General features: G+C 43.2%; 1 protein-coding gene across 1 annotated transcript; it reads left to right on the plus strand.

The window, feature by feature from the left end:
• The first annotated feature begins 239 nt into the window (after window positions 1-239).
• On the plus strand, window positions 240-23,024 carry LOC138789023 (pancreatic alpha-amylase-like). Its single transcript, XM_069967529.1, has 10 exons — window positions 240-600; window positions 3,589-3,735; window positions 12,362-12,559; window positions 13,440-13,670; window positions 15,089-15,222; window positions 15,290-15,412; window positions 15,495-15,594; window positions 16,950-17,071; window positions 17,250-17,375; window positions 20,498-23,024. The coding sequence occupies exons 1-10, from the start codon at window positions 430-432 to the stop codon at window positions 20,685-20,687; spliced, it is 1,542 nt and encodes a 513-aa protein (XP_069823630.1). The 5' UTR covers window positions 240-429; the 3' UTR covers window positions 20,688-23,024.
• The last annotated feature ends 1,145 nt before the right edge of the window (window positions 23,025-24,169 follow it).

Genomic DNA, 24,169 nt, shown 5'->3' on the forward strand with positions numbered 1-24,169 from the left:
AATATACCCTTACACTGGATATATGTGCCAACATGTCATGCGCGTATAAGAGACTAAACGTGTCACACAGGTTTCCAACCTTAATAACCATTTATGTTTCTTATTGTACAAGTCTTAACTTTTCAAATATTGGGAAGTGCCCCCCCCCCTAGTCAACCTGCTTATTAAAGTTGCTCATGTGATGGGTGCAGCCTCAGCACTTTCTGCAGGGTACAGCTCCAATCCCTGAAGACCCGCAGCTGCAGCTGATGGAGAAGACGTGGCTGGCTGGTAACGATAGAACAGTGTCTGTACGATTCTCCATTATCCTCCATCCTGTGTGCACACAGTCCAGAGATCAGCAGGGGAGCAGCCCGGCCGCCTCTTACATCACAGTCACTGCTGCTGCTATATATAGGCGGAGGACACGGTGCTGGGGCACAGGACACTATGACGACGCTACTGCTTATGGTGCCGCTACTCGGGCTCTGTGCAGGACAGTTCAGTCCCAATGTGGCCTGTGGGAGAACGTCCATTGTCCATCTGTTTGAATGGCGCTGGGAGGACATTGCTGAGGAATGTGAGAGATATCTGGGGCCAAATGGGTTTGGAGGAGTCCAGGTAATTGTGCCCTCTATCTATCTCCTATCTATCTATCTATCTATCTATCTATCTATCTATCTATCTATCTCCTATCTATCTATCTATCTATCTATCTATCTATCTATCTATCTATCTATCTTCTATCTATCTATCTATCTATCTATCTTCTATCTATCTATCTATCTATCTTCTATCTATCTATCTATCTATCTATCTATCTATCTATCTTCTATCTATCTATCTATCTATCTATCTATCTATCTATCTTCTATCTATCTATCTATCTATCTATCTATCTATCTCCTATCTATCTATCTATCTCCTATCTATCTCCTATCTATCTATCTATCTATCTATCTATCTATCTATCTATCTATCTCCTATCTATCTATCTATCTATCTATCTATCTACCTATCTATCTATCTATCTATCTATCTATCTATCTATCTATCTTCTATCTATCTTCTATCTATCTATCTCCTATCTATCTCCTATCTATCTATCTATCTATCTATCTATCTATCTATCTATCTATCTATCTATTTATCTCCTATCTATCTCCTATCTATCTATCTATCTATCTATCTATCTATCTATCTACCTATCTATCTATCTATCTCCTATCTATCTATCTCCTATCTATCTATCTATCTATCTATCTATCTATCTATCTATCTATCTATCTATCTATCTCCTATCTATCCATCTATCTCCTATCTATCTATCTATCTATCTATCTATCTATCTATCTATCTATCTATCTATCTACCTATCTATCTATCTATCTCCTATCTCCTATCTATCTATCTCCTATCTATCTATCTATCTCCTATCTATCTATCTATCTATCTATCTATCTATCTATCTATCTATCTATCTATCTCCTATCTATCCATCTATCTCCTATCTATCTATCTATCTATCTATCTATCTATCTATTATCTATCTATCTATCTATCTATCTATCTATCTATCTATCTCCTATCTATCTCCTATCTATCTATCTATCTATCTATCTATCTATCTATCTATCTATCTATCTCCTATCTATCTTCTATCTATCTATCAAATCAAATCAAATCAAATCAAAAAAGCTTTATTGGCAGGTCCAAGTTACACATTAGCATTGCCAAAGCATGGGGAGAATAGGGGGTTGAGGAAATGGGATTCACCCGGGGTCGGTGTACAGGGGTTCATGATGTATCATGGTGGGGGGGGGGGGATACATTCAGGGTCGGGGTATCGGAGTCCATGACCTATCGGGGTTGGGGTATTGGAGTCCATGATGCATCACGCTCCTCTCAGTCTATGGCAGGCAGTGACGTATTGTGCCACTATAGTCGCTGTGGTCTCTTCTTCCCCCAGCAGGATGGGTAGTTTCTCTTCCTCCTCCATGGTGGAGAAGCCTGGGAGGAGTTTGGAGAGTCTCCTATAGTGAGTGTCCCTCACTGCTGAGTATTTGGAGCAGTGTAGCAGGAAGTGGGCCTCATCCTCCACGGCCTCCTGGTCGCACTGCTGGCACAGTCGGCTCTCCCTGGGGATGTAGCTCTGTCGGTGCCGCCCAGTTTCAATGGCCAGGTTGTGGGCGCTCAGTCTGTAGCGGCTAAGGGTTTTCCGGTCTCTGGGGTTGGGAAACTCCTCCAGACATGGGGCCAGTCTGTATTCCCTCTGCAGGCTCTGGTACACGGCTATCTATCTATCTATCTATCTATCTATCTATCTATCTATCTATGTAGATAAACCAGCAGCACTCTGTTCTTTGTAGTTCAAAACAAGGTGTCTTTATTCCATATAAGTGCTTATATGGAATAAAGACACCTTGTTTTGAACTACAAAGAACAGAGTGCTGCTGGTTTATCTACATATATACTAAGTGGACCCAGGTCTACGGTCCGACCCGCTGGCACCAGCTATTACAAGTTGTGCTGCTCTCATCTTTTGAGTATCTATCTATCTATCTATCTATCTATCTATCTATCTATCTTCTATCTATCTCCTATCTATCTATCTATCTATCTATCTATCTTCTATCTATCTATCTATCTATCTATCTATCTATCTATCTATCTATCTCCTATCTATCTATCTCCTATCTATCTATCTATCTATCTATCTATCTATCTCCTATCTATCTATCTATCTTCTATCTATCTATCTATCTATCTATCTATCTCCTATCTATCTCCTATCTATCTATCTATCTATCTATCTATCTATCTATCTATCTATCTATCTTCTATCTATCTATCTCCTATCTATCTATCTATCTATCTATCTATCTATCTTTTATCTATTATCTATCTATCTATCTATCTATCTATCTATCTATCTATCTATCTATCCATCTATCTATCATCTCCTATCTATCTCCTATCTATCTATCTATCTATCTATCTATCTATCTATCTATCTATTATCTATCTATCTCCTATTTATCTATCTATCTATCTATCTATCTATCTATCTCCTATCTATCTATCTATCTATCTATCTATCTATCTATCTATCTATGTATCTATCTATCTATCTATCTATCTATCTATCTATCTATCTATCTATCTATCTATCTCTCTCTCTCTCTCTCTCTCTCTCTATCTATCTCCTATCTATCTATCTATCTATCTATCTATCTATCTATCTATTTATCTATCTATCTATCTATCTATCTATCTATCTATCTATCTATCTATCTATCTATCTATCTATCTTGCCAGTTTTAGCATGGTAAGATTTCTATCATCCCATTACACTGGATATATGTGCCAACATGTCCTGCATGTATAAGAGACTAAACTTGTCATACAGGTTTCCAATTTTAATAACCATTTATTTTCCCTATTGTACAAGTCTTACAGTTGTACAGCTGCTGTATAGACTAATTAAAGTTAGTCATGTGATCACTGCAGCCTCTGCACTTCCTGCAGGGAGCAGCTCCATACACCCACTAGTGGCAGTACCTGGTATTGCAGATCATCTCCTTTACTTTACTCTTGCTTCTTCTGTAGATTTCCCCTCCTAATGAGAATGTGATCATCACCAATCCCAACAGGCCGTGGTGGGAGCGTTACCAGCCAATCAGCTATAAGATTTGCACCCGCTCCGGGGATGAACAACAATTCAGGGACATGGTCACCAGATGTAACAGTGTTGGGGTATGTAAACACTATATATATATATATATATATATATATATATATATATATATATATATATATATATATATATATATAGAGAGAGAGAGAGAGAGAGAGAGAGAGAGAGAGAGAGAGAGAGAGTCTATTTTTGGGAATACTTATATCTTAGATTCTATATGAAAATGAAGGAAATATTCTTGTATGCATGGGAATTTAATTTAAAACACTGTCCGCTAACATGTTGGCAGATGGCCGTTGCTTATTCAGTTCAGCAAAAGAACTTCTGGCAGGATTCTATATATTACAATAATTCTAGAGAGATAACATGAGAAGAGCGAGCTCCATTGCAGCGTCCATAACATAAGATATTTAATATATCGGTGAATAATTTATAGTTTATTTCCTCTTTTGTAATATAGATCTCTGCTCAGTTTGTTGATACGTAGGCTGCTTCTGTGCTATACCCCCTATATAGTAAATGATAAACCATATACTGCACAATAGAATCTACAGTAACACAGTAAGAACAAAATTTCATTTGCCACTAGCCAGAAGTCCATTGCCCATTGCGCATCCTTCAGGGGGTGGCACGGTTGTAAAAAAAAAATAAAAATAATAATAATAATAATTTACTAGTAGACTAAGTTGAAAAGTTAACATTTTCCAGATATCTGCCATATTTGTACAGTGGGAGTCAATAGGGAGTGTATGGAGCAGGTTTAGAAGCTGTGCCTGCTCCATATACAGCTAGTGTATGTTATAGCTGCACCTGCCCCATATGCAGCTGGTATATACAGTAATATAGCTGAGCCTGCTCCATATGCAGCTGGTATATACAGTATTATAGCTGAGCCTGCTCCATATGCAGCTGGTATATGCAGTATTATAGCTGGGCCTACTCCATATACAGCTGGTATATGCAGTATTACATACCTCCCAACTTTTGCAAAGAGCAAAGAGGGACATGTGCGCCGCGGTCCCCATAGCCACGCCCCCATAGCGGCACTCCATAGCCACACCCCATAGCAACCCTCCATAGCCACGCCCCCATAGCAACCCTCCATAGCCACTCCCCTACAGTCACCACATGCTGCTGACTGAATAGTGCCCTATACAGTATCCAATCCCCCCAAAAATGCCCTATATAGTATCCAATCCCTCACATAGTGCCCCACATAGTATCCAATCCCCCACATAGTGCCCCACATAGTATCCAATGCCCCATATAGAGCCCCACATAGTAGCCTATGCCCCCATATAGTGCCCCACATAGTATCCAATGCCCCCATATAGTGCCCCACATAGTAGCCAATCCCCATATAGTGCCCCACATAGTAGCCAATCCCTCCATATAGTGCCCCACATAGTAGCCAATCCCCCATAGAGTGCCCCACATAGTAGCCAATCCCCATAGAGTGCCCCACATAGTAGCCAATGCCCCATATAGGGCCCACATAGTAGCCAATGCCCCCATATATGCCCCACATAGTAGCCAATCCCCCATAGAGTGCCCCACATAGTAGTCAATGCCCCCATACAGTGCCCACATAGTAGCCAATGCCCCCATATATGCCCCACATAGTAGCCAATCCCCCATATAGTACCCACATAGTAGCCAATGCCCCCAAATATGCCCCACATAGTAGCCAATGCCCCCATATAGTGCCCGCATAGAAGCCAATCCCCATATAGTGCCCCACATAGTAGCCTATGCCCCACATAGTAGCCAATGCCCTCCATAGTAGCCAATCCCCCATTATAGTGCCCCACATAGTAGCCAATGCCCCCATATAGTAGCCAATGCCCCCATATATGCCCCTCATAGTAGCCAATGCCCCCACAGAGTAGCCAATCCTCCCATTAGTGTGGCCCCAGCGAAAAAAAAACAATAAACCAGTAACTCACCTGTCCGCCGGTCCCAGCAGCTCCTCTCCCGGCAGAGTGCGCACTCCCGTCATCCTCCGGGGTGGGCAGCGGGGTTTACAGACACTGACTGTGCCGGAAGTGATTCATGACAGGGGCTGCAGGTCACTTCCGGTACAGTCAGTGTCTGTGCAGCACCCTGACCCGTGGGGGCCACTCTGTAGTGTAGATGGTTGTGAGGGTGCAGGAACCGGGGCAGCTGTAAGATAATGTGGTCACGGTGTAGGCACGAGGGTGATACAGCTGGAAACCGGGCTCCTGACCATGCGGGAATACTGGGCGTGCGATTCTTCGTTGTCCTTAGTCAGGGCACCAATGATCACACCAATGCCAAGGTTCAGAAACAACGGTAGTTGTATGTTTATTGTAACGGTGGTAACTAGTGGCAACAGTCTCTCCGGTTGCAACCGGGAATAAGGCAATCTTGAACAAAGCAGAGTAATGGGTGATACTGCAATAGGCTGTGAGAGTAGCGTGCTGAATGATGGGAATAGTAGTGAAACTGAAGCTGAGATGCTGGGTGGAATGAGACTTGAATAAAATACTTGCTGTTGATGATTTGAGAAGATGATGATGAGAGGAGCTGAAGAATGACTGAAGAATCGACACCCAGATGAGAATCTTGAGACTTGAGACAGGAACACAGCCAGTGGACTGGAGCAGCAGAGCACACGCAGGCCTCTCTCTTAGCAGGGAGAGAGGACAAAAACACAACTTGTCTCCTGAAGGTGGAGGACAAGACTGAGGTAGCACAGGAAGTCACATGGTAACCCCAGCCAAAAGCTCGATGACCACTGGTGTTACCATGGAAGCAGGGCGCAGTCACGTGACATCCAGCCATTGCATCATCACACCATTAGGCATATGCAGAGGAAGATACATGAGAAGTACCATCCTTGAACACTAGGAGGCGACATAATACCATTAGACACTGATACCTGAATACACATGCAATAAATGACTGAAATGGCAGACCTGAATACTGCAGGGGTGACACAATACACGCAGTTTGCAGTGGACCATAGCTTTCCAGAACAGAACTGGTTATAATAAAAGTATGAGCATGAGAATGGCTGTTCTGGGACACTGCATCTGTATACCCTGCTGCCCGCCCCGGAGGATGAGGGAAGTGCGCGCTCTGCCGGGAGAGGAGCTGCTGGGACCGGCGGACAGGTGAGTTACTGGTTTATTGTTTTTTTCGCTGGGGCCACATTTAATGCGGGACACGGGGGGCCGTTCCAGGACCGCGGGACAGCACCCCGAAAACGTGACTGTCCCGCGGAATCCGGGACAGTTGGGAGGTATGGTATTATAGCTGAGCCTGCTCCATATGCAGCTGGTATATACAGTATTATAGCTGAGCCTGCTCCATATGCAGCTGGTATATGCAGTATTATAGCTGGGCCTACTCCATATACAGCTGGTATATACATTATTATAGCTGAGCCTGCTCCATATGCAGCTGGTATATATTATAGCTGAGCCTGCTCCATATGCAGCTGGTATATGCAGTATTATAGCTGGGCCTACTCCATATACGGCTGGTATATACAGTATTATAGCTGAGCCTGCTCCATATGCAGCTGGTATACACGGTATTATAGCTGAGCCTGCTTCATATGCAGCTGGTATATATTATAGATGAGCCTGCTCCATATGCAGCTGGTATATACAGTATTATAGCTGAGCCTGCTCCATATGCAGCTGGTATATACAGTATTATAGCTGAGCCTGCTCCATATACAGCTGGTATATACAGTATTGTAGCTGAGTCTGCTCCATATGCAGCTGGTATATATTATAGCTGAGCCTGCTCCATATGCAGCTGGTATATACAGTATTATAGCTGAGCCTGCTCCATATGCAGCTGGTGTATTTATATTATAGCTGAGCCTGCTCCATATGCAGCTGGTATATACAGTATTATAACTGAGCCTGCTCCATATGCAGCTGGTATATATAGTATAATAGCTGAGTCTGTTCCATATGCAGCTGGTATATACAGTATTATAGCTAAGCCTGCTCTATATGCAGCTGGTATATATTATAGCTGAGCCTGCTCCATATGCAGCTGGTATATATTATAGCTGAGCCTGCTCCATATGCAGCTGGTATATAATATAGCTGAGACTGCTCCATATGCAGCTGGTATATATTATAGCTAAGCCTGCTCCATATGCAGCTGGTATATATTATAGCTGAGCCTGCTCCATATGCAGCTGGTATATATTATAGCTGAGCCTGCTCCATATGCAGCTGGCATATATTATAGTTGAGCCTGCTCCATATGCAGCTGGTATATATTATAGCTGAGCCTGCTCCATATGCAGCTGGTATATATTATAGCTGAGCCTGCTCCATATGCAGCTGGTATATATTATAGCTGAGCCTGCTCCATATGCAGCTGGTATATAATATAGCTGAGCCTGCTCCATATGCAGCTGGTATATATTATAGCTAAGCCTGCTCCATATGCAGCTGGTACATATTATAGTTGAGCCTGCTCCATATGCAGCTGGTATATATTATAGCTGAGCCTGCTCCATATGCAGCTGGTATATATTAAAGCTGAGCCTGCTCCATATGCAGCTGGTATATATTATAGCTGAGCCTGCTCCATATGCAGCTGGTACATATTATACCTGAGTCTGCTCCATATGCAGCTGGTATATATTATACCTGAGTCTGCTCCATATGCAGCTGGTATATATTATAGCTGAGCCTGCTCCATATGCAGCTGGTATATATTATAGCTGAGCCTGCTCCATATGCAGCTGGTATATAGTATAGCTGAGCCTGCTCCATATGCAGCTGGTATATATTATACCTGAGTCTGCTCCATATGCAGCTGGTATATATTATAGCTGAGCCTGCTCCATATGCAGCTGGTGTATATTATAGCTGAGCCTGCTCCATATGCAGCTGGTATATATTATAGTTGAGCCTGCTCCATATGCAGCTGGTATATATTATAGCTGAGCCTGCTCCATATGCAGCTGGTGTATATTATAGCTGAGCCTGCTCCATATGCAGCTGGTATATATTATAGTTGAGCCTGCTCCATATGCAGCTGGTACATATTATAGTTGAGCCTGCTCCATATGCAGCTGGTATATATTATAGCTGAGCCTGCTCCATATGCAGCTGGTATATATTAAAGCTGAGCCTGCTCCATATGCAGCTGGTATATATTATAGCTGAGCCTGCTCCATATGCAGCTGGTACATATTATACCTGAGTCTGCTCCATATGCAGCTGGTATATATTATACCTGAGTCTGCTCCATATGCAGCTGGTATATATTATAGCTGAGCCTGCTCCATATGCAGCTGGTATATATTATAGCTGAGCCTGCTCCATATGCAGCTGGTATATAGTATAGCTGAGCCTGCTCCATATGCAGCTGGTATATATTATACCTGAGTCTGCTCCATATGCAGCTGGTATATATTATAGCTGAGCCTGCTCCATATGCAGCTGGTGTATATTATAGCTGAGCCTGCTCCATATGCAGCTGGTATATATTATAGCTGAGCCTGCTCCATATGCAGCTGGTGTATATTATAGCTGAGCCTGCTCCATATGCAGCTGGTGTATATTATAGCTGAGCCTGCTCCATATGCAGCTGGTGTATATTATAGCTGAGCCTGCTCCATATGCAGCTGGTATATATTATAGCTGAGCCTGCTCCATATGCAGCTGGTATATATTATAGCTGAGCCTGCTCCATATGCAGCTGGTGTATATTATAGCTGAGCCTGCTCCATATGCAGCTGGTGTATATTATAGCTGAGCCTGCTCCATATGCAGCTGGTGTATATTATAGCTGAGCCTGCTCCATATGCAGCTGGTGTATATTATAGCTGAGCCTGCTCCATATGCAGCTGGTGTATATTATAGCTGAGAAGTCACTGGAATGACCAGATTGTAGCAGCTATATCATCTCTTCCATTACACTAAACATACAGGAAAATCCCTTTGATTTTGGCACAGTGATCAGCAATGATTTACAGATCCTCTAGGTAAATGACTAACCTGATTTCATAATGGGGACAGTCAGGGGCAGATTAACTTCACCATAGGCCCCGGGGTGTTCACCAAGCCTGCCCCCCCCCCCCCCACACACACACACACACTACTGTAATTACGGCAGCACTAGCGTGGTGTTCATAGTATAGGATAGATAATGTCATAATGACCTCTTTTGTGCAAAATTTCGGTAAAAAGCAGCAATTTTTTGAAAATTATAGCAAAACTGTAGCCAGAAGACAATACACCACTAAAAGTATAAGTCTTTTTGGGTGGCCATGGGCCCCCCAGGAGCTCAGGGCCCCGGACTACTACCCAAAACGGACCTATTATAATCCGCTACTGGGGACAGTGTTTCTCATGAATGCAGAAAAAAACTCACATCCTCCATATAGTATAATCTCAAACACATATTACAATACTATATGTACTATATTGTACAATATATGTACTATATTGATTCTCTTATACCTGCACATGGATAGAAGTACACTGAAGACTTTGTAATTGTGACTGCTGATACACTGGCCACACTGTTTGCTTAGATCCAAGAGAGCCAGTGTACATAGAACGTCATTTATACCTAACCTTTCCCACATATCCATGGACTGCTCCACAGCTGCCCTCTAAGGAGATGTCCAGAAAAAAAGCTTACCTTTTACTTTCAAAAAGTTGAAATTTAATGGGGTGCAGAGAGACCTTCTCCCTTCTGTACCATCTGTGGATATAGAAAGGAGAAGCATTCGACAACGCGCTTCACTCTCTCACTATATATAGATACCACAAGAGGCTCAGAACTGAAACTCCGACCAATAAAAACTTTTGATACCTCAGTGTAACACGTCATGAGATTTTAGAAAAAACAGTAATGCTTGAGAGGACATGTAGCCGGCTCAACATGAGACGTTACTGGCTGAGGGTGCCCCGACCCCACACCTTTTTACAGTTTCTTCATACTCCCTTCCATTCGTGAGATATGTAAGTTTATAATTTGGCACACAATTAGTGATGAGCGGACATGTTCGTAAAAGTTCGTATGAACATGGTGCTAATTGTTCGTGGTCGTCGATCACACACAATTTGTTCGATGATCGGAATGGTTAAAATGATCATTTTCGAACATGTGAACATTTATCTCGCAATGTACGCAAGTTTGTAAGTTTCCTTCAAACAATTTGAAAGAGCCAATGAACGTGTTGAGAAAGATTGGGGTCATCAGGTAATGTAGTAGCCATGTTCACTACTGGCATTACTGTGATTGTCTGTACGATTAGCGTGATTACACACATTATGTACAAGCGATAAACACACGATGCTGAAGAGAATTTTCTCACAGTGTTTTCTGATTCCTGTGCTGTTCAGTAGGGAGAGTGACACGAGCAGGGACAGCATCTGAATTTAGTTAGGCAGCAATAGTCACAGTGGTAGTTAGTCAGTGTAGGGAGGGAGAGCTGACCGAGTAGGGCGGAGAAGGTTGTGAAATTGTCAGTGTAGGGAGGGGGAAAGAATCCAGTGTTTTAGCACTATAAGGATTTATTTATTAACCCTGTAGTGACCAGGCGTCCATCATCGTCCATCATAGTCCATCCTGTCTATTATCTTCACCAATGTATTTGAGTTCTCCGAAGCCAAAAGGCGAGGCTCGCTGGGATGTCTTGACTTGCTGAGCTGCCTGTACACTGTGGCCTTGCATTCCTTGCGCCTATTGCGTATAACTGTACATGTATGCACGTCATTGCATATATACCCATGGGTGAATAAAAGATATGCTAATGCTACACACCTCATAACTGCTCCGCTATTATGTATTTTACGCTTTGCACCTGATAATCTGTATGCACCGAAACGTACGCTTCTTCGGCACGTTTGTTATTTGTTCGTGAATGTTTGGGATCAGAACCGAACATCGGGAGGTTTGCTTATCACTACTCATGATTCATTTAATAGTCAGGTGGGCGTGATCTTAATGATGTTAATAATAAGAGTGAAGAGGCAGGATTATACAATTGGGGGGGGGGGGGGGGGGAGGGGGTGTTAGACAAATACGATCTTCAATATAAACCAATTGCACCCTCTGACTGTATAACTCCCGACTGTCATCTGAGAGTCACTTTAAAATTAAAGGGGTTCTCCAGACACTGACGTTTTCTTTTCTTGCTGATAAATTGCTTAAATAAAGTAATATTTTGTAATATATTGGGGGAGGTTGGTGTAAAGTGAAACTGGCTCTGTTGCCCCTAGCAACCAATCAGATTTCACCTTTCATTCCTCACAGACTCCTTGAAAAATGAAAGCTGAAATCTGATTGGTTGCTAGGGGCAACAGTTTCACTTAAGTAGTCTACCCCCCCCCCCCCCCCCGTATTGTTTATTCTTGTATACAGTTGGGCGGACTCTTTTCTGCCCCCTGTGTACTGTATATAAGAAGTTATTCAGCAGTGTTAGTACAGAAGCTGGAGACTGGGAACGCTGCAGTTCCCAACACAAACATTGGTGGCAGCAGAGGTGCCCTGTTGTCAGTATGTACATTTTTTCATAAAATTATATTACAAAGTAATATAACTTTATTAAAGGTGAACTATCAGCACTTTATAGATGACTCTAACCTGTTGTTAGCCCCCTATTGTGCACGGGGCGCCGAGGAGGAAGGTATGTCCGTATTTTTGATGATTTCCTTTCTTGCTGTATTGCAGGTTCATATTTATGTAGACGCTGTCATTAACCACATGTGTGGATCAGGAGTTGGGAAAGGGACGTCGTCCACATGCGGTAGTTACTATGACTCGGACAACAGGAACTTCTCCGCTGTGCCGTATTCCTTTCATGACTTTAACGATAAAAAGTGTAAAACTGGCAGTGGGAATATCGAGGACTATCGAGATGCAGATCAGGTGGAATACTGAACACAGTGGAACAAAAAAGCTATGTTTACACAGTGTCAAACAACGGCCACTGTATTACGTGTTCCTCCAGCCGTAGGAACGTTATTTTCCATCCATAGAATCTGTTGGCCAGATGGGTGTGAATGAAAATCATCTCACCATTACTAAGGTCATAGAGAATAGACATGGTCACTATTTTGTACAGGCGCAGTAAACAACGGCCATACTTAAAGGAGAAGTCCAGCATGTGGGCCAAAAATCATTACGGGCAGGGGTGAGAAAATAAAAATGGTCATATTCACTTGTCCCGACCTCTACGCAGAACCGTGTCTCGACCCCTAGGCAGAACCGTGTCCCGACCACTAGGCATAACCGTGTCTCGACCCCTACGCAGAACCGCTTCCCGCTCCTGTACCCATGCCGGACGTCTTCTAAGCTTCCCTCCAGCTACATCACGACCTGGCTGATGGATGCCCCACTCAGCCAGTCAGTGACTGGGATGGGACACTGCTGCAGTCCCTGATTGGCTGAGCAGGCTAATTCCCACCAGCTAGGTCTTGACGTACCCGAAACCAGGGAGAAGATGACACCTGGTGGGGTTGTGTGGCAATGCTTGCACGAGAACAGGTAAGCTTTTCCCCCCCACCCCCTGCCCAAAATGATTTTTGCACCATCACCCCCCCCCCCCCCCATAATGATTTTTGACCCCGCGCCCCCTTCCCCCGACTTCTCCTTTATTGCACCTCCATTGTTTGCAATTACCACCACCAGTTTCCCAAATTCATTACGCTGTGTGAACATAGCCTAACACTGTAAAGTAACTGTTTTAGACGATACCAAAAACTGCAAGACATGGCGTGACTTTGTTTCCCTCCCTTGCTCTACACAGGTCAGAGATTGTCGTCTAGTGAGTCTTCTGGATTTGGCATTAGAAAAAGGCTATATCCGTGAGAAGATTGCCGACTACATGAACAAGCTGATTGATATCGGTGTGGCCGGCTTTAGACTCGATGCCGCGAAACACATGTGGCCGGGGGATATTCAGGCCATTGTCACCAAACTCCACAACCTCAACACTAAATGGTTCCCCGAGGGGTCTCGACCTTTTATTTTCCAAGAGGTAAAAATATGTTTTAGTTGCCAAGGTTGTCAAAGGAAGTGGAGATAGATGAAGATAAAAAAAATTAGCTGGCATACCCCTTAAACTTCCATTTTGTGTATAGGATAAAAGAGGTTGGAGTAGTTAAGTTACTAGTTAGGCTATGTTCCCACTGTGTAAGAGACCGGCCGTTCCGTGACCCGGCCGGGTCATGGAACGGCCGCAGTCAGAAAAGATGATCTTTACCGCCGCTGAATTCAGATGCAGGCGCATCCGTGCGCGCCCGCATCAGAATTCCCCACTGCACATAGTGTGCACTGACAGAGTTTTCTGCGGCTGCTTTTCATTGAATAGCGGCCGCAGAAAACTGGTATGTCAGTTTCTTGCAGCGCCGCTAGGGATCCCAGCCGGAGTGTATGCTATGTGTGTACACTTCGCTCGGAATTCCTTAGAAGGTACCACTATGTGAGTTCCATAGTAATCACATCCATTGTTACAACGGCCGTGATTATTACGAAACTTGCACAGTGGGAACATGGCTTAATAACGGATGTTTCACAAGCTCTGATCTTTAAGCAATGCTTTACACACTATAGGCGGAACAAACACTTAGGGCCCTATTCCACCGGACGATTATCGTTTGCATAATCGTTAACGATCTCAAACGATCGCTATTGCATTTCCATGGAACGATAATCGTTATTTATGATCGGATTTGGGATCGTTTTTTCTTCGGTATTGCGTTCGTATCTACTGCGAACGACCGAAAGATGTCTTATTCAATGCGAACTATTTGCGAACGAGCAACGCTAAAAATTGGTCCAGGTCTTATAAAGCGATCAACGATTCGGTCGTTAATCGTTAACTGCATTTCAACCAAACGATTATCGTTTAGATTCGAACGTTTTAACGATAATCTGAACGATAGTGATGCAGTCACACACCCCCAGCCGGTGGGGGGTGACAAGCACACTTTAAAGGGAGTACATCAGAAAACAAGGGCAATACATTACTGTAGTAGTATTTTTTAATAGTCCGTCCTGAATCAAGTTGCGATGCAGATAATACAACTTTGCTGACTGAGATCCCTTTTGTTGGATGACTTGAGATATACTTTGGATATAGTCTTGGATACCCTTCACTGCTTCTTGCTGGTGGATATAGGCTTGGCTTCAGTGGCAGTGGGCTACTTGAGGGAAGGTGGACCCATCCAGACCCTTAGGTATTCAACTGGAGGGGCTCTTACCACCTTGTGTGTGTGGCGATGATAACAGTACCTGCGTTCAGGGGTATAACCTTTCACCTTTTTTGCTGTCTGTGGGCACCTAGTGACACAAGCTCAGGAATGCAGGCCCCACTGTGAAACATTGCAAATGACCTCTATAAAGGTCACTGAGCGGTTCAGTCTATTGTGTCTATCACAAATACTTGTCTATTAGGTGATAGATCTGGGTGGAGAAGGAATATCGGCCAAGGAGTACTTTGACATTGGAAGGATAACGGAATTTAAATACGGAGCCAAACTTGGAAAAGTAATCCGTAAATGGGACAATGAGAAGATGGCCTATCTGAGGTAAGTTACGAGGCGAGTAGTGTACGGTAGTAATGGACGCTGTACTGACTACTGTTCTATCATACAGAAACTGGGGAGAAGGATGGGGTTTCATGCCGACCGACAGAGCCGTAGTTTTTGTCGACAACCACGATAACCAGAGAGGTCACGGTGCCGGCGGAGCTTCTATCCTCACCTTCTTTGATGCTCGGTAAGGAATGATATCTGTCACAAGACTTTATCAGAGTAACTCCGGTCCTAATAAATAACCATAACATTAATAATCATTACAGCTTGTACAAAATGGCCGTGGCCTTCATGCTGGCCCATCCGTATGGCTTTACCCGGGTCATGTCAAGTTTTAGCTGGCCTAGATACATTGTAAATGGAAAGGTAAGAAATAATTTTTTCTTTAATTTTATTTATAAAATGATATATATTTATACGTAATTTTTTTCCAATACATTGTTCTAATATAGTTATGTTACTTGGTATTAAAACTTTAAGGGTACGTTCACACTTACCGGATCCGCAGCTACCATTTAAGTTCCATTGACTGGCAGCAGTAAGGGGCACCATGGGCCCCACTGCTGCCACCAACGTTTATTATCTAAGCTCCCGATTCCCCCGTTCTGATCTAGCGCCGACGCACAATGCTATGCAGAGCAGGGTCCTGTTCCCCTAATATACTGTATATTCTTATACACAGTACCCAGGCGGAGGCTGCCCGACACAATAGCTCTGTGCAGCAGCCTCAGTACAGGGAGTAGTGATTGCTGTAATTACTTGTGGTTTTATAACTTTCCTAAAGTGAATTGTAAAGGGGAAAAAAATTCAAGTCCTTTTCAAGTCAAAAATTCAAAGTATGGAGTTTTTCCATTATCAAATATGCATTCCTTGTACATAGGATAGGTTTTAAGTATATGACTCTACTAGCAGAGGGACAATTTCACTAGTCAATTCTATGCAATAGTGCAGGATTGATAGATAGTTTCCCATAAAGGTGGAAAAAAAAATTATATATATATATATATATATATATATATATATATATATATATATATATATATATACACACACACACTCCTCTCCCAATTAAAACATCAAACCGGGAAAAAAAATACAAAGAGGAAACTTATCAACTTATCAACTGCTGTATGTCCTGCAGGAAGTGGTGCATTATTTCCAGTCTGACACAGTGCTCTCTGCTGCCACCTCTGTCCATGTCAGGAACTGTCCAGAGCAGGAGAGATTTTCTATGGAGATTTGCTGCTGCTCTGGACAGTTCCTGACATGGACAGAGGTGGCAGCAGAGATCAACGTGTCAGAATGGAAAGAATACACCACTTCCTGCAGGACATACAGCAGCTGATTAGTACTGGAAGACTTGAGATTTTTTAAATAGAAGTAAATTACTAATCTCTGGAACAAGTTAACTTGGAAGATTTTTTTGGTGAAGTAATCAGGTGACAGTCTAGGTTATACAGTCAGGGGGTGCGAATGGTTTACATCGAGGGTCGTATATGTCTAACACAAACCCCCTGATTGTATAATCCTGCCCCATCACTTCTATTATTTAAAATAGATTGGCCAGAAGAAAAGCATCTGTCACCAATAGAGACTTTGGTTTCGTCAAATCATCCTAATCCCAAAAATGTATTTTAATGAATTTTTTAAAAAATTTGTACCAGCTCCAATGGCTCATCTCTAGTCACTGGTCTATGATTTTACGTCCTGCCTCCTTACAGGATATAAACGACTGGGAGGGACCACCAAGCTACAGTAACGGCTCCACTAAGGCAGTCACCATCAATGAGGACACCACGTGTGGCAATGGCTGGGTTTGTGAGCACAGATGGAGACAGATAAAGTGAGTTATATCCTCTATACTGATGGCTCCAGGAATGGAAGACAAACCAAATACTTTATTCTTAGAATTTTTAATATATTTATTTTAGTAAATTTTTGACCTCAGATGTAAAAAGAGAGGTGTCCGTGTATCTGTGTGCTCCATGATATTAACGTAACTTAAATTTTTCATTTTGTAGGAACATGGTCATCTTCCGGAATGTAGTCAATGGTCAGGCTCTTACTAACTGGTGGGACAATGGGGAAAATCAGGCGGCATTTGGGCGTGGAAATGCGGGTTTCATTGTGTTTAATAATGACAATGGGTAAGTAAAATTTGTCAAAAAAACTAAAAGGTCCCCTTACACCTTCTGTTTTTTGTATTTTTCGTCCGTATGGAAAATCAATGCCCGACCCCTTTGTTCTGTGAGAGATGAGCGGCAGTCAGAGCTCTCTGGCTCTGGCTTACCTTTCCCCTCCCTAAAGAAAGTTCCTGTGTATAGGGTGGATCAGTTATTGAAGGTGTATTGCCACCTTAAAGTCCAGTGAAAATTTTTATGAAAGTATTGTATTGCCCCTCAAAGTTATTTAAATCACCAATATACACTTATTACGGGAAATGCTTATAAAGTTCTTTTTTGCCTGCACTTACAACTGCATGAAGGCTTCACTTCCTGGATAACATGGTGATGTTACTTCCTGGATAACATGGTGATGTCACTTCCTGAATAACATGATGATATCATTTCCTGGATAACATGGTGATGTCACTTCCTGAATAACATGATGATGTCACTTCCTGGATAACATGGTAATGTCAATTCCTGGATAACATGGTGATGTCACTTCCTGAATAAAATAGTGATGTCACTTTCTGAATAAGAAAGTGATGTCACTTCCTGGTTAACATAGTGATGTCACTTCCTGGATAACATGGTGATGTCACTTCCTGAATAACATGATGATATCATTTCCTGGATAACATGGTGATGTCACTTCCTGAATAACATGATGATGTCACTTCCTGGATAACATGGTAATGTCAATTCCTGGATAACATGGTGATGTCACTTCCTGAATAAAATAGTGATGTCACTTTCTGAATAAGAAAGTGATGTCACTTCCTGGTTAACATAGTGATGTCACTTCCTGGATAACATGGTGATGTCACTTCCTGGATAAAATGGTGATGTCACTTCCTGGATAAAATGGTGATGTCACTTCCTGGATAAAATGGTGATGTCACTTCCTGGATAAAATGGTGATGTCATGACCCGACTCCCAGAGCTATGCTGGCTGTGGCTGTTGGAGAGGATGATGGCAGAGGGATGCTCAGTGTCCCTCCAGTGCCCTGTGTCCCTCAGTGTCCCCCTGCCATCATCCTCTCCAGCAGCCACAGCCCGCACAGCTCTGGGAGTCGGGTCGTGACATCACCATGTTATCCAGGAAGGGACATCACCATGTTATCCTGGAAGTGACATCACCATGTTATCCAGGAAGTGGCATCACCATGTTATCCAGGAAGGGAGATCACCATGTTATCCAGGGAGTGACATCACCATGTTATCCAGGAAGTGACATCACCCTGTTATCCTGGAAGTGACATTACCATGTTATCCAGGAAGTGACATCACCATGTTATCCTGGAAGTGACATCACCATGTTATCCAGGAAGTGACATCACCCTGTTATCCTGGAAGTGACATTACCATGTTATCCAGGAAGTGACATCACCATGTTATCCTGGAAGTGACATCACCATGTTATCCAGGAAGTGAAATCACCATGTTATCCTGGAAGTGACATCACCATGTTATCCAGGAAGTGACATCACCATGTTATCCAGGAAGTGAAATCACCATGTTATCTTTATAAGCATTTCCCGTAATAAGTGTATATTGGGGATTTGTATAACTTTTGGGGGGCAATACAATACTCTAATAAAAAAATTTGCGGGACTTCTCCTTTAACCCTTTTAGGACCGGACCAAAAATGACCTTAAGGGGTAGTTCACCAATTATTCTTTTTCTTTTAAATAAACCGGTGCCAGTGATTTTCAAATTTTTTTCTATTAAAAAAAGATCTCAAGTCTTCCAGTACTTAGCAGCTGCTGTATGTCCTGCAGGAAGTGGTATTCTTTCAAGTCTGAAGAGCAGGAGAGGTTTTCTATGAGGATTTGCTGCTGCTTTGGACAGTTCCTGATATGGACAGAGGTGGCAGCAGAGAGCAGTGTGTCACACTGAAAAGAAAATACCACTTTCTGTAAAACATACAGCATAATTTTTTTGGTGAACTACCCCTTAAGGGGAGCTCACTTTTCAAACCTGACCTGTCTCACTTTATTTGGTATCGCTCTATGGTGTTCTAACTAATCCTAGAGGTTCTAAGTTTTTATTTTTTTATTTTTTATTATTGTACTTTACTGGACATATTGTACTTTAGTTTGATTGTGCATTTTGGCCGATAGCATTACAATTTTCTTGGGAAAAATGTCCCCATTTCATGAAACAATGGCAAAATTTGCATTTTTCAAAATTTTTGTGGTCACTATGTGGGTTAATTCATGTGATAATTTATTGCCAGCATCATTATGCACCTGGTGATGCCAAATATGTGTAGTTTTTTTTTTTTTTTTTTACATTTATTTGCATTGGGGAAAAATGGATTATAGGGGAATTAAGTGCGCTTACCTGATGGTGAACAGAGGGAAATTTCTCCCTATAAATGCTGTGATCCCACTGTCCACAGCATCTATAGGGTTAACTGCTGGGATCCGAGTGTGGCTCGGGTCCCAGCAGCTGTGGTGGGTTCCTAAACATACATAAATGTCCATTTGCAAGGATGGGTTAAAGGAGAAGTCTGGAGCAGGGGAAAATTTTTGGTTAGGAGGTGGGGGAACATGGCTAAAGCTTTAGCTGTCCGGGCATGATGGGAATTGTAGTTTTGCAACAGCTGGGAGCCGTTAGTTTGACCCCCCTGCTATGAAATGATTATAATATGTATGGGCACCTTCACTGTGGAGTGACTTTTTTTGCTTCCATGCCACTTCAGCTGGTGTCAGAATGTTATGTAGATCCGTAGTTTATTTCTATTAAACAATATCTAGTCTTCTAGTACATATCAGCTGCTGTATGCCCTGCTGGAAGGGGTCTATTTTCTACAGTCTGACACAGTGCTCTCTTCTGCCACCTCTGTCCATGTCAGCAACATCAGCAGCAAATCCCCATAGAAAACCTCTACTGCTCTGGACAGTTCCTGACATTAACAGAGATGGCAGCAGAGAGCACTGTGTAAAACTGGAAAGAATACACCACTTTCTGCATGACATACAGCAGCTGATAAGTACTGGAAAACGTAAGATTTTTTTGGGTAGGTCTACCCATTCATCTATTATGCTACATGGCCCATTTTGACAAATTTGCACCATATATTCCCCCTATTCTTTCAGGGACATGGATGTCACCTTGAAGACTGGACTTCCAGCCGGCACCTACTGTGATGTCATCTCTGGTCAGAAGGAAGGTGCTTGCTGTACTGGTACCAAGATCAATGTGAGCAGCGATGGCTCCGCTCACTTCACTATCAGCAGTTCAGCTGAAGACCCCTTTATTGCCATTCATATCAATGCTAAACTGTAAAACTATACCCCGTCTGATACAGATGAAGAAGACCTTCCTGATACGGAAAGGGAGGACAAGAGGACTAACACGCACCACTTTATTGCTTGTCTGATCATTCTACAGTATGAACTGTAAGGAGGATGGAGGACCTCACATCAACATTGCCCAGTGCACAAGTCAGGATCGATACAGCCTGGTTCCACTGGATCAGGGAGAGAACACACAATCTGCCTGACTAATTCCATCTACTTACTGTGCACCCTCCATCAATTCCCTTTCCCATGTTCCCCCATCCCCCTTTTTTTTTTGTCTTCTCGACCGGTCACTTGCCAGATGGTATTTGTTGTGTGATGCCACTGCTGTGGTGGTTGGTTTGAATATAGCTCAGACAGATGGTATACTGTTGTGATGCCAGTACTAATTGGTCACACAGGTATGGTGGCACATCTGCTTTTATTTTCTGGTGGCGAGCTATATCCTTTCCCCTGTGGTCGGTGACCTGCCGGGCTGTGAGGGGGTCCCTTGGGTACTTATCACGGTGGTCCGGAGTGGAGTTGCGACCCACCAGGACTATCAGTACCGCCACCCACAGAAAGGGGAGATGACCCAAGGATGGTGTAACTACTGTGTAGGTGCTGAAACAATAATCACTGAGTCCTGTTACCATAAATAAAATATTCTTTACTTTGTACAGTAGCAGATAATAGACTTCTGACTTGACTAGACACAATCTGCGTTAAGAGCTTTTGGAGCAGAAGAGCTGTGCTGACTTAAGCTGACTGTGCTGAGTAATAGAGTGGATTTAGAGCAGTAGAGAGGAGTTTGTGTTGAGAGTTCAGAGTAGTAGAGAGGAGTTTGTGCTGAGAGTCTCAACCCATGGTAGAAGTGTGCTCTGCCGGAAGAAGAAGTAGAATACTGAAGAATACTTAGAAGACTACTCGTGTCCGTGTTTCGACCTTTGTTGTTGCTGTACCACCTGTTGCCCTACAGTGTCAGGTGACCCGTCCTCCTAGGGTGACACAAGCACCAGACCTTGTTACCTGAGTTGAGCAGGGTGGCCAAATTACCTGGTTATACCAGCTCTGCGGGATAGAGTACGTAGGCTTGTAGCAACTTTGTTCTATCCCGATCAGTTCCTCTTGGGTCAGGATACTGTCCTGCACTGTTAGAGATGTTCACAGCGTGGGTTGGGGTGATCTCTGACTTGTACTGTCCTGAGTGGCTTAGCACTGCATAGTTAGAATACGGGTAGCTTTAGAGAAGAAAACAGTCTCTGTGTTTCCCATATGTCTGTCCACCACCACACACTAGATTAGACTACACTGGACTGACTAAGTGTAGGCGTGTACTTCCTCTACACATGTGACTACTTCCTACAGGATTTGTCCTGTGAGTGGTGGAGAAGAAAGTGCAAATTGAAAAAAGGAGAATAGGGACAGGTGGAGAAAAGAAAAGAAGCTCTTATTGGTGCGCAGATTGGTGCGCAGACAAACAACCAATAACCCTTTGTTCACGACAGCTGTGCCATATCCAAGTGCATATCTAAATAATAGTGACATCTAGTGGTTAAACTTAGGTACAACTTCATTACCACATTTACTTGTAGTACAGGCTTTTGCGAGGGGTGTCCAAACTAGCAACACCCGTGATGGGATACCACACACGTTCAGCAAACCTTGCTTTAATAGCACAAGAGTGCTAGAGTTGTGCGTAAGATATCTTATCAGAGAAAAATGCCCCTTTTCCACATATCAGGCTTCTTTCCTCCTCCCCAGACCCTTCTAAACTTATCAATGATTCTCCAAAATTGCACACCTCCCTGGATCAGCACACTCACATACCAGGTTAAAGCTTCTCATAAAAATCTATGTAGATGGAGCTGATTCATCTTACTCTGCTCAGTACTGTTCTATAATGTCTTCTATTCGGCTGCTCTTTCTGAGGGTGTTCTAAAGACATACAGATAAAGCAGGATCATCTCTTCTGTATATACAGTGATATTATAGCAACTAGACTCTACTCACTAGCTCAAGGACAACTGGTAATAAGATATGGAACCTGGAGAGAGGGAAACTGGTTATATAACAGAGAAGTTATATAATGCCCAGAAATAGCTCTATCCTTCTTGCACACATGACAGCTTATCCTTAAATGACAGGTGTATTTATTTTGCTTTTACCTGGGTGTCTGCCTGTGAGACTTTATATAACACATTGACTTTATATAAGACATTGTTATCTTGTTTTCACTAATTAAACATTTTTATAAGTAAAGAATATGTAACAAAAATTATGTCCGATTTTACTTTTTTTTATTGGAACAGGTAACAGTGATGGAGATGCTACATCAGTGCTCCACAGCAGAACTCCACACCAGTGCTCCACAGCAGAACTCCACACCAGTGCTCCTCAGCAGAACTCCACACTAGTGCTCCACAGCAGAACTCAACACTAGTGCTTCACAACAGAACTCCACACTAGTGCTCCACAGCAGAACTCAACACTAGTGCTCCACAGCAGAACTCCACATTAGTGCTTCACAACAAAACTCCACACCAGTGCTCCACAGCAGAACTCCACACCAGTGCTCCACAACAGAACTCCACACCAGTGCTCCACAGTAGAACTCCACACCAGTGCCCCACAGCAGAACTCCACACTAGTGCTCAACAGCAGAACTCCACACTAGTGCTCTACAGCAGAACTCAACACTAGTGCTCCACAACAGAACTCCACACTAGTGCTCCACAACAGAACTCCACACCAGTGCTCCACAGCAGAACTCAACACTAGTGCTCCACAGCAGAACTCCACATTAGTTCTTCACAACAAAACTCCACACCAGTGCTCCACAGCAGAACTCCACACCAGTGCTCCACAGCAGAACTCCACACTAGTGCTCAACAGCAGAACTCCACACTAGTGCTCCACAGCAGAACTCCACATCAGTGCTTCACAGCAGAACTCCACATCAGTGCTTCACAGCAGAACTCCACACTAGTGCTCCACACCAGAACTCCACACCAGTGCTTTCCAGCCTCCTTTGTCCTGTTAAAGGAGAATAAACAATGTTGCACCCATTGCGCCACTCTCAGGTCTCTCCAACAGCCATTGCAACTCATTTTCATCAGGGTTCTGTGTACGTCATGGCCTCGGCTCCTCCAACTGCAACATTACAGACCAGCTGATGTATTGCTTGCTCAGCTAGTCAGTGACTACAGCAGTGTCCCGCCCCAGTCACTGTTTGGTTAAGCGGGCAATCCATCAGCCACCCGGCTGATGTCCTAGCTGGAGGAGCTGCAGGACACCGGCGGCTGTCGGATATCAATAAGGAAGAGCTATGGGGTACAGGGACTGCTAAGCATAACTTGTTTGCTATGTTCCTGGACCCCCTTGCCTGTCGTTTGATACTTCAATGGGCCTTCTCCTCTAAATATGGGTTGTCCTGGGTCACACCAATGGATCTATTCTATGTAGAGGCCCTTACAGGACTCTGTCAGC

This window comes from Dendropsophus ebraccatus, chromosome 4 (genome assembly GCF_027789765.1).
Source record: "Dendropsophus ebraccatus isolate aDenEbr1 chromosome 4, aDenEbr1.pat, whole genome shotgun sequence".
Taxonomy (NCBI): Eukaryota; Metazoa; Chordata; class Amphibia; order Anura; family Hylidae; genus Dendropsophus; species Dendropsophus ebraccatus.